The 16,801-nt window shown below is 39.0% G+C and overlaps 3 protein-coding genes across 7 annotated transcripts; 1 reads left to right on the forward strand and 2 right to left on the reverse strand.

Annotated features, from left to right (window-relative positions):
- The first annotated feature begins 2,480 nt into the window (after nucleotides 1-2,480).
- On the forward strand, nucleotides 2,481-10,451 carry LOC119991330 (B3 domain-containing transcription repressor VAL2-like). Of its 4 annotated transcripts, none has more exons than XM_038837693.1 (13): nucleotides 2,481-2,634; nucleotides 3,066-3,205; nucleotides 4,313-4,394; nucleotides 4,509-4,610; nucleotides 4,906-5,519; nucleotides 5,638-5,734; nucleotides 5,858-6,032; nucleotides 6,808-6,884; nucleotides 6,957-7,382; nucleotides 7,970-8,019; nucleotides 8,342-8,455; nucleotides 8,541-8,608; nucleotides 9,374-10,451. In XM_038837693.1, the coding sequence occupies exons 2-13, from the start codon at nucleotides 3,090-3,092 to the stop codon at nucleotides 10,177-10,179; spliced, it is 2,727 nt and encodes a 908-aa protein (XP_038693621.1). In that variant the 5' UTR covers nucleotides 2,481-2,634; nucleotides 3,066-3,089; the 3' UTR covers nucleotides 10,180-10,451. The 4 variants fall into 4 exon arrangements, with proteins under 4 accessions (XP_038693621.1, XP_038693612.1, XP_038693628.1 ...); XM_038837684.1 differs by lacking the exon at nucleotides 2,481-2,634 and adding an exon at nucleotides 2,641-2,899; XM_038837700.1 differs by lacking the exon at nucleotides 2,481-2,634 and adding an exon at nucleotides 2,641-2,899 and having other exon boundaries at nucleotides 7,065-7,382.
- A 149-nt stretch (nucleotides 10,452-10,600) lies between these two features.
- Nucleotides 10,601-14,095, reverse strand: LOC119991350 (probable serine/threonine-protein kinase PBL11). Of its 2 annotated transcripts, none has more exons than XM_038837724.1 (5): nucleotides 13,876-14,095; nucleotides 12,350-13,007; nucleotides 11,944-12,201; nucleotides 11,695-11,811; nucleotides 10,601-11,532 (listed from the first exon to the last, which is right to left on the reverse strand). In XM_038837724.1, exons 2-5 carry the CDS (start codon nucleotides 12,962-12,964, stop codon nucleotides 10,810-10,812), a joined length of 1,713 nt encoding a protein of 570 aa, XP_038693652.1. In that variant the 5' UTR covers nucleotides 12,965-13,007; nucleotides 13,876-14,095; the 3' UTR covers nucleotides 10,601-10,809. The 2 variants fall into 2 exon arrangements, with proteins under 2 accessions (XP_038693652.1, XP_038693644.1); XM_038837716.1 differs by having other exon boundaries at nucleotides 11,944-12,213.
- Nucleotides 14,096-15,327: 1,232 nt separating this feature from the next.
- On the reverse strand, nucleotides 15,328-16,158 carry LOC119995160. The gene is made up of 2 exons (XM_038841564.1): nucleotides 15,751-16,158; nucleotides 15,328-15,648 (listed from the first exon to the last, which is right to left on the reverse strand). Exons 1-2 carry the CDS (start codon nucleotides 16,108-16,110, stop codon nucleotides 15,538-15,540), a joined length of 471 nt encoding a protein of 156 aa, XP_038697492.1. The 5' UTR covers nucleotides 16,111-16,158; the 3' UTR covers nucleotides 15,328-15,537.
- Between the last annotated feature and the right edge of the window lie 643 nt (nucleotides 16,159-16,801).

The following is a 16,801-nucleotide window of genomic DNA, read 5'->3' on the forward strand; positions in this document are numbered from 1 at the left end:
ATATCCAATATATGTTACATCCATAAGAGTCGTACCAATTTTTCACCGTGTTAGGTAATTTAGTGTTAATAGCCCTGCCCTTATGTCAAGAATGATATGTCCCAATAATGCTGAAGTTGCCCCTTCGCGTTGCTCCATTCCTTGGGTTCAACTGATCCATGATCAAGCTCTAAACAACCCATCACAATTCACAACCGAGAGCCGAAGGGGAAAAAAACCTTAATTGGGTATATGAAGAGTATGTAAGCCCCTTCATCCCCACAAAATAACGATACTCAAGTTAAATTACTCACATGCAGTACAAGAACAATTATTTTAATTTTTAAACTATTAAATTTTTCTAATTTTCGACCTACTTTTGTGTTAGACAATCAATTATATTCAGTAGAAGAACAATTCTTTTTAAGTTGGACAAGCATTTTGACAAAGCACCTAATGGTTAATATTCCCAAGCCACGTGTAATTAAATTACTCATCAACCCTTCTTAGATCCAGGCACATTAATATCAAAAATAATAAAAATATCCCAACAATTAATATCTTAATTATCTCACTCGCTGAATTAGATAAAAAATGACATGTTGCTTATCAGTTTGGTAGCCCATGGGAGTACAATTTAATAAATGAAATAGTTTTATTTCCACTATTTTATCCCGTAATTTATTGTTCAAAATTTATTGTTTTGATATAGATTTTATTGTTTTTAAAAGCACAGTTTATAATTCATTATTTTAGTTCTGAATTCGTTTGTTTTTGAAACTCATCAATAATTGATCTTGTTAGAAAGAGTTTTATGTGTTGATTCTGAATATGTAATTTTTTTAAAAATCTAACATGTATTTTGAGAGTTAAAATGTTTTAAAATTTTGTTTAAGAGATTTGGATACACATAATTCAATAGTAATTTCGTGGACTCTATATATCTCACATAATAGACGTAAAATTATTGTGTACCGCAATTTTGATAACTGATTGGGATGATTGAGATACTAACGGCTGAAATCGTACCATTAATACTCCGGACCGTATATATTTGGTGATCTGTATTAGCGACAGTGGCTGCATAAAACAACTATTGCTTGGGGACAACTGGGTAACTGCAAAAACTTGTGCACAGCCTTTGCCGTTTCCATTGCTTGGGAATTGGGCAAGGCAGCTTCTCTCTGATACAGAGTTTAATTGCGATTATAAAACACAAAGTATGAGTTCCTCTCAACAACAATCAAGTTTTGCAAATGAAAAGGAGATAAAATCCATGGATGAAATAGGAGTGGTTCTTAGAAGATTTGGAGACGAGCAGAGCACACCGTTGGACCGGTTCGAAAGGCTCTCCTTAGAAGTACTGTTGAACAAAGCCATACTGAACCGGAGCTTCTCTGAACCCAGTCTGGCTCGCTCCCCACCGCCATTGGTGACGCACGAGGTTCAACAAGGGCGCCGTGGTGGGTTTGGTTTTCGCAAGGTCTTGAAGAAGTGGCTCAAACCTATTTTCCGTAGAAAAGCCAATAACAACTGTGGTTGTCATGGCAGTGGGAGGAAGGAAGTCTCCGATCCCAAACATTTTAAGGCTTTTAGTAGATCAGTGCGGTTGTGAATAAGTCGTCTATTATTATTATTATTATTATCTGGGTATTGGCTTCCGCTCCGGGGTCGTTTCGAGTCCCATCCCATCCCACATACAACCATTGTGTTGGGGTCTAATGATATCACAACATGTCATCAAACTTAAAATCAACGTCCCATCCTTTTATAGGATGGGATTCGGAAATTTTAGGCTTCTCTTATTACACTTTCATTAGTTCCTATATATATTGTCCCATTCTGAATAAATGAACAATATACATAAACTTTCGGTACATGGTTTTTCATGCTCAGATAAGGAGTGGAAACGTTGGTTCTATGGGCTGGGCATGTTCCTCCACTTCCACGATACTTCTAGATTTTAATTTCACGGGCTTGGCCCATGGGCCTACATACTCTCTTGATTTTAATTTGACGGAGGCTAGCCCATGGGCCTTTCTCAATCTTACCCAGTCCGCTGTAAAAATAAGGAAAAAACCAGCTGTATTGTTAGATTCTTCCATCCCAAAAATCCGAGTTCCAACACCAATCGCAGTCAGGACGCGTGCAACGACCTGCAAGGTCAGCTGTCAGACGTGACTGTCCCTTCTTTCCGCGCGTGGAAGTTAGGGTTTCTCTTTCACCGTGTTAGGTATGGCATTTGAAGGTCACCTGGCTTACATCATCCCCATTATTTTTTGTCGTAAAAACTAATAACTAAACGAAATAAATAAAATCGTCGACAGTTGACCCAATAATAAACTCAGTGGGACGGCAGTAGGCGTGGTGGAGGAAGACCTTAAAACGACAGTAGGGTTATGCAGGTAATTTGACTGCTAAATGCGTATTGCATGCTCGCGATTGGTAAAAAAAGCGTCTAGTGGCGCATTGCTGCCGCGCCGTCGCCGTATGAATTTCTAGCACTCTTACATGACAGTAGTAAATACTAAAATAAATAAGTATTTTCGTTTATTTCGGAAATTTAGGAGAAAAACAATGAGTGGGTCCGTTGGGGAAAAGAAAGTGCGCGAGTTCGCCGAGTCTTGAAGTATCATCGTGCATGCATATTTGAAGGTACCATTACCAAACTCTTTCTCTCTCTTCCATGCATTTGTTTACAATTCCTTTACCAAAACACGGAGCTCAACCGCCGCCGGTCGCCGGGACAGACGCCGTCATCGATTTTAGCTTATTCTCTAGCTTGATTGTTGTCGATTTATGCATCGAAGCCTTACGGTGGACATAGACAGTGAGACAATCAAACATGAAGGCTTATCGTAGCGTTTGTGGAGTTGAAGCCATTATGTTTTGCTATTTTGATATGTAAACAGGGTTTTAGGTTGGTTCCTCTTGTTTTTGAATGCTCTGGTGTTGCTATTGCTATCTCTATGCTGTTTGTTGACCGATTTCTCTTATTTTGGTGAACTTATTGAGAGAGGATCGTTAGGGTTTTATTATGATTTGAGTTGATTTGATTCGATTATCTTTGTTGTCTTGGTAATCAGAGAATCGAGCCTTGATAATTTATAATGGCGTCGTCGAAGACTTGCATGAATGTACTATGCGGAACTCCAATCTCCACCGAGTGGAGGAAAGGTTGGGCTCTTCAATGTGGCGGATCCGCTGTTCTTTGCGATAAGTGCGGGTAATTTTACCCCTGTTCATCCCCCTTTTTTCCAAATGCATAATAGTGCCCTGCAACATGTACATATTAGGACTAGTGGTCTTGTAAGGGTCAGTAGATTCGTAAGTTAATCAATGGCGGGCTGTTATTCTGTATTGAGTTGTGATAAGCAACTAATTCCTGGTGTGCCCTATTCCCCTATATTTACTCCTTTAAAAAAGCCTTTTTGGTGGGTACGTTCGGTAGTTATATTTATTGGGTTCCTACTTATATTAGAATGGTTTTTGTAGGCTACTTTCTCGCAAAACATTAATACGGACTTGTTTGGTTGTTTACGGTATTTGTATGCCTTATTTTTGATGAATTTAATTGATATCATTTACCAAACTGGTTTGACACATTTAATTGGGAGCTTTTATTTTCAGTTATTGTCATCCGTCCTATAGCAAAATGACCAGATTGGCCATTCAACAATTTTGAAAGCAAAATCATTTTAATGGCCATAATGCAATATATATATCCAAGCTGTTCACATGACGTGATTGCATCCAATCATATGTCCAAGTGACGCACAAAGAGCATTCTGTGTTTTTTTTTAAAAGTCAGAATCCTGCTAATGTTTTGTAATTGCTGATTGTGTTAAATGCGTTTTAACATTTCTTAATTTCCCTCAAAGCATTTTGCATATTGTTTTGGGAAATCCAAATTGGAATTATATAAGGGTAAGTGACTCACTGCCCAATTTAGATGTGTTGTAGTTTTGCATTGCTGCGACTTATTTTGGAATCTTAATTTTGAAATTTAGCATCTCGAGTGATTATTTGTACTTAAGGCTAGTAGTTTCATTGTTTCTTTGTTCTCTTTCAATTGGATGAAAATTCTCATTGACATTTTGAATCTAAAGATAAAGAAACCAGTTAGATAACAATCTTACTTTGAGGATATTGACTCCATTGTTACTTTCTTTCTACCTCTATAATTGGTTTTTACGTTTCCATTTCTAATGGAATGGGCTGTTTGGGATGTATTGATTATAATATATAAGGGATTGAATTGATTTGATACGTTAGCTTCATAACATAATGCAATCATGATGATGACTTTAATTTGGCTTCATTGTTGCTCTAGTTCTGCATATGAGCAATCAATCTTCTGCGATGTGTTCCACGCGAAGGATTCTGGTTGGAGGGAGTGCAATAAATGTGGCAAGGTGTGTTAATAATCCGCAATGTGGATCTATTATCATAGTATTAAACCCTAGCTTTTTCAATGACTTCCCTACTGGCATTGAGGATTATGTTTAATTGAATTTTGGGACTGGCAGCGGCTCCATTGTGGATGTATTGCCTCCAGGTGTCTGGTTGAGCTACTTGACAGAGGTGGTGTAATCTGCATAGGTTGTGCAAAATGTTCGGGAGTTAATTCTGTAAGATCCTTTTACTTTCATGTCAACTTATCTATTTTTATTCAGAGATCTCTCATACATTTCTACATTCAAAAGGTAATAGGTACCCAGCTCCTTGTGCATGGTGATAACTAATTCATGTCAAATTTAGTTATCATAGGAGTCCTGTGAGACAACGTTAAAATCATGTTGGTATCATTACTCTTCTGTTAGATATGATATTTTTCTCTAGACACTGTTTGAACTGAAGTTACTTAAATACTTAATGTTCACTTGTCAATGCAAATATTTATGATCTTCTGAAAATATTAACCAGATGGCGGGAGATGGAAACCCCAATGGCTCCTGCGTGCCAATGCTTGATATAGTTGGTGAAAGGCCATCCACATCAGCAGACTGCCAAATTGACAGTGAAAGGAAGCATATTCAGTTTGACAATAATACTGAAAATATTGGGCTTGGACATCTACTACAGTTTCAGAATGATGACACAAAAGGGTCTTTTGAACAATTTAAAAGGGAGGGAATTCTACTTCATCCAGGAGAAAGTGGAAATGTACATTCCCCAAAACTTAATGAAGTGTCGAATGGATCATCTCAAGCAGCCAAACCTGTCATTCATGCACTGGCACAAACAAACTTGAGCATTACCCTTGGTTCTCCCTTGGGAAGCCCCAATCCCTTTTCTGATGGTGTTCCTGATGAAAGGGGATATAATAAGGCATCCCCACCATTCCAACAGGGACTGAGGTCTCGACATCTTTTGCCCAAGCCTCCTAAGTCCACCCTTGCCCAAGGTTTGGAGGGGAGCATGGGCATCCCCCAGATATGTGTTGCTAGGCCACCTGCCGAAGGAAGGGGGCGCAATCAGTTGCTTCCTCGTTATTGGCCGAGGATTACAGACCAGGAATTGCAGCAAATATCTGGAGAGTATCCATAAGGGTCTTTAGATATTGTATTTTCTAATTTCTGCTAACTGCTAAGCCATGCTTTGAATTTTATTATAATTATTATGGTTTCGGTGATTCTTAACCATTTCAACTCTCAGTACAAATTCCACTATTGTGCCATTATTTGAAAAGGTTCTTAGTGCCAGTGATGCTGGTCGCATAGGACGTTTGGTGCTTCCCAAAGCATGTGCTGAAGTAAGTTTTTGATGTTATTATTAGCATTTCAGTTGATTTTCTATGCTCACTCTGGTTTCATTGTGGAATCGACTTTCTTGATCAGCTTTGCTCTGTATCATTTAAAATAGAATGGTTCTGCAGGCATATTTTCCTCCAATATCTCAACCAGAAGGCCTTCCTCTAAGGATTCAAGATGTAAAGGGGAAAGAATGGGTGTTTCAATTCAGATTTTGGCCTAATAATAACAGCAGGATGTACGTTTTGGAGGGTGTAACCCCTTGCATACAGTCCATGCAGTTGCAAGCTGGAGATACTGGTATCTTTTAATGTCTTTCTAAGCTTGTCCCATGGATTTGGCATAACTCCTGAACATTCTTCATACCTTCATCTTGCTTCAAGAATCTATAGCTACTTCCTACTGCTACCATTACATTAACATGTCAGTATGTCACTACCTTCTATCTTGTCATGGTATATCATGGTGCTACTAGAAGGCTACTTGTTTGATGATTTTTTGACTCCATTATTTCTTCATGGTTTTTTGGGGCTAACTGCGAAGGCGAAGATAGAATAGGATTAGCCCTGCATGGGATATTATGCTATGGAATATTTTTTGTTGTCATTGGAATGGACAAAGGTAATATAAGTGTAGCTCTTTTTTCAGTGTTTGAGCCATGTTTGAATAAGTCAATATTAGATTTAGGTTAAAAATGCCCTCATTGAGCTAATGCTTGATTAGAACAAAAGGATTATTCTATCATATTTACCAATCTTGTGACGCCTCCTAAACAGGGCCTTATAAGCTTAAGTTGGAGTGGGATTTTCAACATTATTGCTTTGACTCTTAAGTGCTTCCAATTCTAAAAGAAACATGCTCTGACACATGGCTAATTTAAACTGTGTGTGATAGTTTAGCATTTAAGAGTAATTGTGATTGCATACTCATAGTCGTTGTCTGTCTTGATCCTAACTTTGACATTGTTTACTGGACAATCTGGATTTTGCTTCTAGTTTTATAGTTTTTGGGGAAGTGGAGGCACATACTGTAATATTTTGTGGTTCAATTTGTTAATCTGTGTACTTTGCTGCAGTAATATTTAGCCGTATGGATCCAGAAGGCAAACTTGTTATGGGGTTCAGAAAAGCATCAAAACCGATCACGATGCAGGTAATATCAGTCTGTTGTTCCTGTTAGCAAACTTGACCGTAATAATATTGATATATACCATCAAATAAACAGGAAACCCAACCATCTGCCATTTCTAATGGTGTTCATTCAAGTGAAAGTTTCTTTCCGGGTGTTTTTGAGAACCTGCCTATAATAAGTGGTTATTCTGGCCTTCTTCAGTCATTGAAGGGAAGCAATGATCCCCACCTAAATGCATTGTCCAAACATTTCAATCCAAACAGTGGTGATATTAGCTGGCTTAAATCTGAGAAGCATGATGACCAGACAAGGAAGGGCTTACTGCTGCAATCACTGCAGGTTCCAGAGAAAAAGAGACTTCGAAATATTGGGTCCAAAAGTAAGAGGTTGCTAATTGATAACCTAGATGCTTTGGAGTTGAGACTTTCTTGGGAAGAGGCACAGGATTTGCTCTGCCCACCTCTGAGTGTCAAGCCGAGCATTGTCACAATTGACGATCATGATTTTGAAGAATATGAAGTGAGTGAATTTATCAGTTTTCTTGATTACAAGTTTAATAGTGTCTTCTTAGTTGCTAGTTCTATGATCGTTTTGATCTCATGTTTTTTTTTCAGTGATCACATTTGCCACATCTCGTTTTCTTGATCTAGGCATTTTATTGGTCGTACATATCTTTCCAATTTGTTATCTTATGAAGACAATGAGAAGTTTGTATTTCACTAATTGGATGATGAGTCAGAACATGCATTATTTGCAGAGAAAAGGGAGCTTTTACCACTAATATTCTTCAGTAGTTTCAGTTTTCCTGAGATAAAATCATGTATATGCCTAGAAATAGAAGATACACTGTTTCCTGCTTGAGTTCTTGTTGGTCAACACTTCACTGTGTTTCAATTAAGCAAATCCTTTGTCCTATTCGTGTGATGCTGATTAAATAGCATTTGAAGTTGCTATAGAAGTTATAAAAAGACGTAGTAGCCTATAGCTATCGAAAGATGTAAAAAAGCCTAAAAGACTGTTGCGAATTATTTGCCTATTCCATGTTCCAAACAACCTCTTTCCCCTTTTCCTCTTCTATTCTTATTATTATAAATCTTTACATGCAGGAACCTCCAGTTTTTGGGAAGAGGAGTATATTTGTTGTCCGGTCAACAGGGTAAGAACTTTGGTGTTTCATATAATTATTTATCTACAATAGTTTGTAAAGAAAGTACTTTGGTGTTTCATATAATTATTTATCTACGCACTTTGTTCTTATGACGTAAATATGGCCGTTATGCAAGGTTTGGAGTTCAATTGCATCATCCCTAGGATATTCATGGAAATGATACATTATCAGTCCAACTGTGTGAAGAACCTTCTTAGATTATGAGTTTCTGTTAATACTCTTGTTGCATTTGTGTGATTTCTGCAACTTTTTCTAGGATGATTGGCAGCAATCCATTTTTGTTGCTGAACAGCTGAGCTTTGATTTTCAGGGGACAAGAGCAATGGGCTCAATGTGATAGCTGCTCTAAGTGGCGAAGATTTCCGGTTCACATTCTTCTTCCACCTAAGTGGGCATGTGGGGACAATTCTTTGGATCAAAGCAGGTGAATGATATTTTTGAGTTGTTATGATGTGAGGCAGTAAGTTTCCTGGGACACATTTTAAGCCTTGGCGATTCTATTTTCTCAGATATTCATGTTCTGCACCAGAAGAATTGACCCCAAGTGAATTGGAAAATCTTCTCAGGTCCCATATTGGTATGAATTGTGATTTTAATTATTTTCTTCTTAATTGGAAATTGCTATGTTACATTAAAAATATTTCTTTCCATTGATCATTTCACTATGCAAGGTAGTGTACGTGAGTAAAGCTTCGTTGGAACTTGCCCATCCATGATAAAAGTGATGTGACTGTCAATTGCTACATTTAGATACTTATCTTTACGTTATAAGTAATCAAATTTGAATTTGTGTTTGATGATCATTGACCTGACAAAGAATTGGGAATGGTTTGCATAGTTCTTTTATACTTTGGCCTTTTGCTTTTGGTATAAGAAATATGGATGAATTTCACCTCTCATGTACTCAAAATATATGTGGACTTGACTGTATCTTTGGTGTGGTATTTTCTTCCACCAAGTCAGGTAGATCAATACCAACCTTTTTAACAGATATTCTATTAGTGAGGGAAAGCTTACTCTATGATGTTGGTAAAAATGTGAACACGCGTGATCATTTTGGTCCTAGGTGACCTTATATATATGTGTGTGTGTGTATACACACACACAAACACATATATATTGGATAAGCTACGTGCCCTTATAATTGTTTTTCACGTACATGCCGCTTTTTATTGTCCTATGATGGTATTGGTGTCCCCTGTATGTCCATATGGATTCGCCAGTTAGAATTACTCATAGATTTTTCTTTAGATTGAGGTGATATTGTTAAATCTAATTTTTTAATAACAAGAAAGTGTCAGTACCACGTTGTTTGATGCTTGATAACCTCATTGTTGAACAGATTTCAAGAAACGCAAAATGGTGCCAAGCTATAGGCCAATCCAGGAGCATGAATCTTCTGGCTTGGATGCCTTGGCCAATGCTGCAATTCTCGGTGATAATGTGGGTGACCCAGGCACGACTGCAGTTGCAACCACAACCAGACACCCTAGGCACCGGCCTGGCTGTTCATGCATAGTGTGCATCCAGCCCCCAAGCGGGAAGGGAAAGCACAAGCCTACATGCACATGCAATGTCTGCATGACTGTTAAACGCCGTTTTAAAACCCTAATGATGCGCAAGAAGAAGCGTCAATCAGAGCGTGAAGCAGAGATTGCTCAGAGGAATCAGCAAATTTGGGGCTCCAAAGATGAAGCGGAAGTAGACAGCTTGTCTAAACATGCATCCCTGCACCTGGATCCTTCGGAGAATGAAACCAAGTCAACGAATGAGCTAGAATCCAAATGCCAAAATGAAAATTCCTTGAACAAATTGTCTGAAACTGGCCAGGGGAACTTAGACTTAAATTCCCATCCTGACCGTGTGGATGAACTAAGAGTTGGGGTACCCCTAGTAAGCATGACGAGTCTTCTTCAGGTAGCAAACCTGCCACTGGAGACCTATCTTAAGCAGAATGGTCTTACAAGCTTGATGTCCGAGCAAGAAGTGGGTTCAGTCTCTCCTTTGCCACCACAAACAACCGGAGATAGTGAAGGACAACATCTGGATGATAGCCATCTACCTTCATCCAATGAGCGAGAGAGCAGCGAGGGTGAAGAGAATGGGGACCCCAGCGAACCTGATCTAAGCCCAAATGATCCTCAATGAATGTCTCTTTCATTTTCTGCCCCTTCAAACCCTTGCTTCACTATATTTTTTTTCTTCATGTAATCACCAATTTGTGGTTTCTGGTCCTGTCAGCTTGGTAATTTCTGCCCAGTGGGGTGCTCCGGTCTTTTATTCGTATGGATCATAGATAAAAGAGTTTCATATTGAGAGTGTGTATGCATGGTTGTGAGAGTTGAGATGGTACGCACCAGTACCTCCGGTAAGTTGTGTACAGGAGAGTATAAAAGTGTTTATTGACTTCTTGAATATCCTATCAGCTATCAGTATTCATATTCATTTTGCAAAATTAGCTCCCAGGCATGGCTTCATTACGTCAGTTTGGGTATCGCATGATCCATATTAAGATAATACATACATTTCGGGTATTTTGATGTCAGGCATCTGTCGTCACATTGCAGGATACTGGTAAGATATAGCACAAGCATGGATTTTTGTGAACTAATTGAATCCAGTCAAAATTAGGCTTGCACTTTATCTACAAAAACAGCATCCTCCAGGCTCCATCCAATCACCTAGAGGGATGCCAAAGGTGGAAGAACCACCCATCTTTATCTTCTATATAATTGTGAAGAATCAAAACCCACCAAAAAGGAGAATGCACAAAAACAATCAAAATCCTTCAACACTGGCTCTTCGAACAGTCGATGATGCTGATTTCCGAGACTCCTGCCTATCAAGCTCCTCCAAAGCAAGGGTGGAGGAACAAGCACGAGGTGGGAGAGCCAGGGGCAAAGATGATGCTGATTTCCGAGACTCCTGCCTATCAAGCTCCTCCAAAGCAAGGGTGGAGGAACAAGCACGAGGTGGGAGAGCCAGGGGCAAAGCATGCAGCTTTGCAGTAGAAACGGATGCCCGAGGTCCAGATGGAAGGGATGGAGAGGAGCTTAACCTTGGAGCTGGGGTTATGATACCATTAAGACTTGGGGATCTTGACATCTGTTTTCCTGAAATTGCAGCTGGCTCCTGAAGAGGAAAGCGACAGGAATATTTGACGTCCTGTGTGAATTTGACATTCTCGACAACAATTCTCATGGTTGGTCTTTCTAATGGGTCATTCTGAAGACATCTTAGAGCAATGTCAGCCACTTTCCGAGCCGCTTTGGGAGGAAAACGGCCTTTTAGCAGAGGATCCATGATAAGTGATAATCGACAATCATCGGCTAGAAAAGGGCGGCTCCACTTAACTAAGTTTCTCTCTTCCTTGGGACGGCGACTATCAAGATTTTTTCGCCCAGTGAGTAGTTCAAGAAGAACAATTCCAAAACTCCATACATTACTCTTTGGAGTAAGCAAGCCTCTCTCCAATGTCTCCACTGATAGATTGGCCACTGCCTGTAACAAATTAGATCAAATGAGAGCCAATTGAAACTGGTGAACCAAACAAATGTAAAGAAGTTGAGGTTTACACACCAAAAAACACAGTTTAAAGGTAATAGAAATAGGGGTTAGCTAGCTTTGAAAAATGACATCACCATACACAGTAAAAGAACTTACAACTGAACTGTTAATCTCCGTTTCAGGAATGTGACCAACACAGCCATATCCTGAAAGCTTCGCACTAAAGTCTTTGTCAATCTGTACGTTGACAGTAGAAAATTCATTGTACATAGCCTGTAAATAAAGAATGGTCTCAGTGAACATAGACGAGTATTTCAGTTATACAAAACAGAAGTAAACGACTGAGGTAACATGCACAAGTTTACATTTTTATCCCAAAGGATGATTAGATTAAACCCTAATCACCTGGAAAGGGCCTTCCTCATGCAAGAAAGTAAGACCTTGTGCAGCACACAATGCAATTTTCATTCTTGTATTCCAATCAATGGGAGGGCCATCAGCTCTCCCATAAAGAAGCCGGTCCAAGCTTCCATGAAAGAGCCTTTCATAAACCAAAAATCTTTGTTCCGAACCTTCGCGTGCATGATAACCAAGCAATTTACATAGATTTGGATGTTGCAAAGACGCAAGAGTGTTCACTTCATTTATGAATTCCTTCAGACCCTGAAAAGCAAACTAAAAGAATATGTAAAAATGTTTATAGTTTCAAATATAAGATACTGTGGCATAAATACACCAGAACAATGATATACCACGAAAATTAATCAGAGCTTTAACAATCTACCACATTCAAATGAGGGTAACTACGTACCTGAGTGGATGGATGAAGACGAGTAACAGTGGCTTCAAACTTCTTTGAGCATGAAGGGTCATCCCCAAATGAAGCCCTATACATTATGGAAGAAAGACCTTCTGACATGCAACGATCAGAAGAGAAATTAAGGCAAGCAGAAGTGACTTCTTCATATGAAAAGTTTCTGAGTGCCCCTGAAGGAGGCAGCGGCAAAGGTCCTGAAGCAAAGAGAGGCCCACTAGCATTCCCTACTTTAAAGCTTCCTGAAGCCTTCAGTGCACCAGAAACCTGAGGTGAGGGAAGAGGAAGAGGTTGTGCACTTTGTGAGCGTCCAGCTCGGCTCTTTGAATCCTCCTGTTCATCATAATCAGCTGAAGAAAGAGCATCCTGCTCAGCTGCATCAAGGGTTGATGGTGCTGATAATGCCCGTGCTCTACTGTTGGTGATGCTATTAACTGGTTGAACTGGTTTCACTCTAGTCCTAAAACTAGGAGGTGCAGACTGCAGTGACCGAGTCGGGACTTGTGGCACAGGCAATGTAGTTGGTGAATACTCTTTAGGACTGACTCTTGTAATGCTAACCGATCGATCAGGCTTCTTTTTCTTACTCTTCAAAACAGTGAAACAACCCATCCTTCCTTCAAACTTTAATTCTGTAATGAGAGGCTATTCGTTGCTGTGTAGAAAAATCAGGAAGACCACGTATCAGCAGGGGCTTCAACATTAACGGGGTCATAGAACATTGTTAATGCCAAATACATAAAACAAATCCCTCCTTGTGGAGGGCTAAAAAAGGAAGCCATACTCTTCTACTCCTGCTAAAAGCTAATGAATTGATTAAAAATATCAGGTTGCAGCAATGTATTCACCAGGAAACCTGAGTTAACATCCATGCTAGCAAGACCAACTTCAATTGTATCAAAGTAATTATTATTAATATTTTATTTGACTGGCAAGTAGAAACTCAAAAGTGTTTCAAGTAACCACTATTTGCTTATGACTTATGAGCAAAAAAAAAAAAAAAGCTTCAAGTAGCAGACTCTTTCCAATCAACCTTTTGAATAATTAAGAGGTATCAAAAAATGAAAAGGTTCCACTTTATGACTAACATGGCTGCCCAAATATCGTAAAATTCCAGATACGAAAAATATTCCCTACTGGAATCAAATCCAATCAAGTAAAGAATCAAAAAATTTAAATGCATAATGACCTTTAAATAAAGCAAAAGATCGAAGAATCGGCAACTAAATCGGTCCGCATCCAACAAAAATAATTAAAAAAATAAAAAACCAGATCCAAACTGACAGACATAACACAATTATACACCAAACGATCACCTTCAATAAATATCCCCATCCGCGAAATTTTCCGTGAAAGCTATAACACAGCAACAACAAGAACAACGCCGTAAACACATCCATGATTTTCTCATTGAACTTCAAATTTTCGCGTAGATTACCCTCAATTTCACAATTTATTTTTACCATAAAATTAAATAAAAAAGTTACATAAAAAAAAGAAAGAATTACGAGTGCAAATCAAACCTGGAGAAAAAGGCAGCTGCAGTGAACGATCAATGGTCTCCAGAAATGGCGAAGAAGAAACAGGCACGCAGCTTTCGATTTGGTTAATGAAATAAAAAAACCCTCAAGGAGTAAATTAGGGGATAAATAAAAAAGAGCTTATCGAATATTGAAGTAACAGGGAGAGATTTCTGAGAGAGAAAAGTCTACAGGGACCTATTTAAAATATGACCAAATTGAGACTGAGGGCAAATGCAATGGGATTTAGGTTGCTGGGCCAACATTTTTGTTGGCCTGGTCCCACCTCTATTACACAAAAAGTCAAGTCAAACACGTATTCTAATACAGTCACATCAGCAAAACACAAATTTCTATACACTTTTTCTTCCCACACACTTTATCTTTCCACCCAACCCAACAACATTCCATTCCTCCATATTATCCACAACAAAACTACACCAAAATATCAAATATCAATACATCCACATCAGCAAAACACTTATCCCAATACAGCCACATAAGCAAAACACATTTTACAATACAGCCACATCAGCAAAAGACAACATCTTTGTTGGTCCAATACCACTTCACCATTGCATTTGCCCTGAAAGAGGTAATGGGTCCCATTCCCATTCAGCACTGATCAAACCCTATTTAAAAAGGCTCTAATTATTAATTAATAAAAATAAATCTCATTCCTTGTCTCATTTTTTACCCTCCTTGTGTTCTTTTATTATCGGAACTGCCATTCTGATGGTGGTCAAAGAACCCTATCAAAATGGATCTTTGACTGTTAATCACTGCCGTTGGATTCCCGAGTGACGGTGTGGTCAACCGCCCAAGTGTCATCATCTAAAGCTTACTGTGGGACCCACTGAAGACCTTTCTGTTCATGAACAGTATCCACGCTCGAGGTTACGCGTGGAGGAATTTCTCGTCATTTGGGCCCATATAATTCTCCGATCTCTTCGTCGGTTCATGCTTGGGCCCAGTTCAGCCCAAACAAGAGTCTGCGTTTTGCATTTTTTAATCAACAAAAATTAGGCCCACAAGCCAGGGATTGTGAATAAATAGGAAGAAAAACGCATATTCTCCTCATGTCAAAGAAAGGGAGCTGTGTTGTTATTTGTTAAAGCGCAATTGCCTTCCCGATCATCATTTAAAGCTTCTTTTTCACAGTGGGCTTAGTCCACAAATGGGCTGGATGGGAGGAGGAATCTAACTTGGAACCCATTGCCCATTTGAGTTCTCGGCCCATGTAACCACAACTCACATCATATTCTCATAGACCTTTAATTCACTCATAATACATCACGATGTAAAAGTATATGTGTATCTACACCCCCGAATCACTAGTTAAAATGATAAAGATAGTGTGTATGACTATGGTGATTAAAGTTCAAATCCCCTCCCTATTTCAAATATATATATACATATATCCAACAATAATGAATTGGATTAGGTCTACGGGCCAAGATTGTGAACACCTGTCTCCGTTATGTCTATTTAACCATTGCCAGCCAACTACTAACGTTCTTATTTTTAATTTTGGCTTTAATCCTCAGATGCATTATTGTTTGTTTAATCCAACCAACAACCTGATAAAGACACTAGTGGAAGAAAATATTACATGTCAATGCGCATTCAATTTTTGAACATATAGACTCCACTTACATTGTAAAATTACTGAGTGAGCCATGGATAATAATTCCCCTTGATTTTCTCCGGGATCGATTGAGAGAGAAAAGCAAGAACTCCAACGGCCACCACCGCACTGCAGATTGAGATTGGTTCCTGCAACAAACAAATGCTCTGTCACGATTTATGCATACGAATTAAATCTGAGAATAATAACAATAATAGTGTAGACAATTTCCGGAAGCTGTTGAATCATACCTTGCCAGCAAACCTAGTGAATCGATTCACGGGGATCTCATTTTCCGAGTTTTGGAAATCCAGGACTTTGTTCGGAATCGGAGCACAAGTTTTCTTCTCTCTGTCGGTTCCTCCGGACCTCAATTTCTTAGCAGCTCTGGAAAATTTGGATCTGAATGTCTTCCGTTCTTGGACCGGAGTTGAAGTTCCATATTCGGATTTCACTTTGAGTATAAAATTGCGTAGCCTTACCAGAATGGAAAATCGGTGAAACATCCAAGCAGGCACGACTCTCTCAGCTTCGAATCTGAAACGGTAGTTCTTGGCTTTCCCATGGACTTTGATCTTCCATGGCGGCTGCTGCTGCTTCTCCGCTTGCATTTTTCAGGGAAGAGAGAATGGCATCCTAGGTGAAAAATAAAAAGGTGGGCTAGAAGGTCTACGTTAATGCTTTATTGAGCTTATTGATTCATCCAACGCTGTTGGTTCGGCTCTCTATCGAGACGGGCCTTGCAGCCCATTAGTTGATAATTTAAACTCCGGTCCACTACTATTTCAGACGGAGTCCAGAGAAACATGAGAAAGTGGGCCAAAGCCCATCTTCGGAGTAGAAGCATTCTCAAAGCCCATGTTTAGACTGGCAAGTCGTAAGACCGGAGTGCATCACATAATAGTAATACACTAATACACATAACTGCGTGCGTTAGATGCGTATCATTATGTTTATTGACTTTGTGGTGTGGAATTTCTTACCTATGTCGGCATGTGTGCTTCCACTTCAAACCAAAAACAGGCCACAGAACAGGTTAGTAGGTCCAACGATTCCCGTAGATGATTCGACGCTCAAGTTAGTCTTTTATCTTAGAAGGTGAGTATTTTTGCAATCAAAGAATCATCCCCTATCTTGTGTTACATTTTCACTTTTATAGTATGATTCTTTTCTTGATTCTCAATTGTTCCCACGATTTATGTGATTAGTAATCCCCTAATAACTATCTGTCAATTTTTGACACCAAATCAGAAACATCGATCTTATTGACCGATCTTATGCGTAAATAATGGGATTGCTATA

Source organism: Tripterygium wilfordii, chromosome 3 (genome assembly GCF_013401445.1).
Source record: "Tripterygium wilfordii isolate XIE 37 chromosome 3, ASM1340144v1, whole genome shotgun sequence".
Classification (NCBI taxonomy): Eukaryota; Viridiplantae; Streptophyta; class Magnoliopsida; order Celastrales; family Celastraceae; genus Tripterygium; species Tripterygium wilfordii.

What these genes read in the sequence shown, in the direction of transcription:
- LOC119991330 (XM_038837693.1), top strand. Translation starts at nt 3,090, where the DNA reads ATGGCGTCGTCGAAGACTTGCATGAATGTACTATGCGGAACTCCAATC. An exon ending in TTCCCAAAGCATGTGCTGAA is followed by an intron (nt 5,735 to 5,857) that starts GTAAGTTTTTGA and finishes ATGGTTCTGCAG; the next exon opens with GCATATTTTCCTCCAATATC. An exon ending in AATTCTTTGGATCAAAGCAG is followed by an intron (nt 8,456 to 8,540) that starts GTGAATGATATT and finishes CTATTTTCTCAG; the next exon opens with ATATTCATGTTCTGCACCAG.
- LOC119991350 (XM_038837716.1), bottom strand. Translation starts at nt 12,964, where the DNA reads ATGGGTTGTTTCACTGTTTTGAAGAGTAAGAAAAAGAAGCCTGATCGA. An exon ending in GTCTTCATCCATCCACTCAG is followed by an intron (nt 12,214 to 12,349) that starts GTACGTAGTTAC and finishes ATATTCTTTTAG; the next exon opens with TTTGCTTTTCAGGGTCTGAA. An exon ending in CGGAGATTAACAGTTCAGTT is followed by an intron (nt 11,533 to 11,694) that starts GTAAGTTCTTTT and finishes AATTTGTTACAG; the next exon opens with GCAGTGGCCAATCTATCAGT.
- LOC119995160 (XM_038841564.1), bottom strand. Translation starts at nt 16,110, where the DNA reads ATGCAAGCGGAGAAGCAGCAGCAGCCGCCATGGAAGATCAAAGTCCAT. An exon ending in TCACTAGGTTTGCTGGCAAG is followed by an intron (nt 15,649 to 15,750) that starts GTATGATTCAAC and finishes TGTTTGTTGCAG; the next exon opens with GAACCAATCTCAATCTGCAG.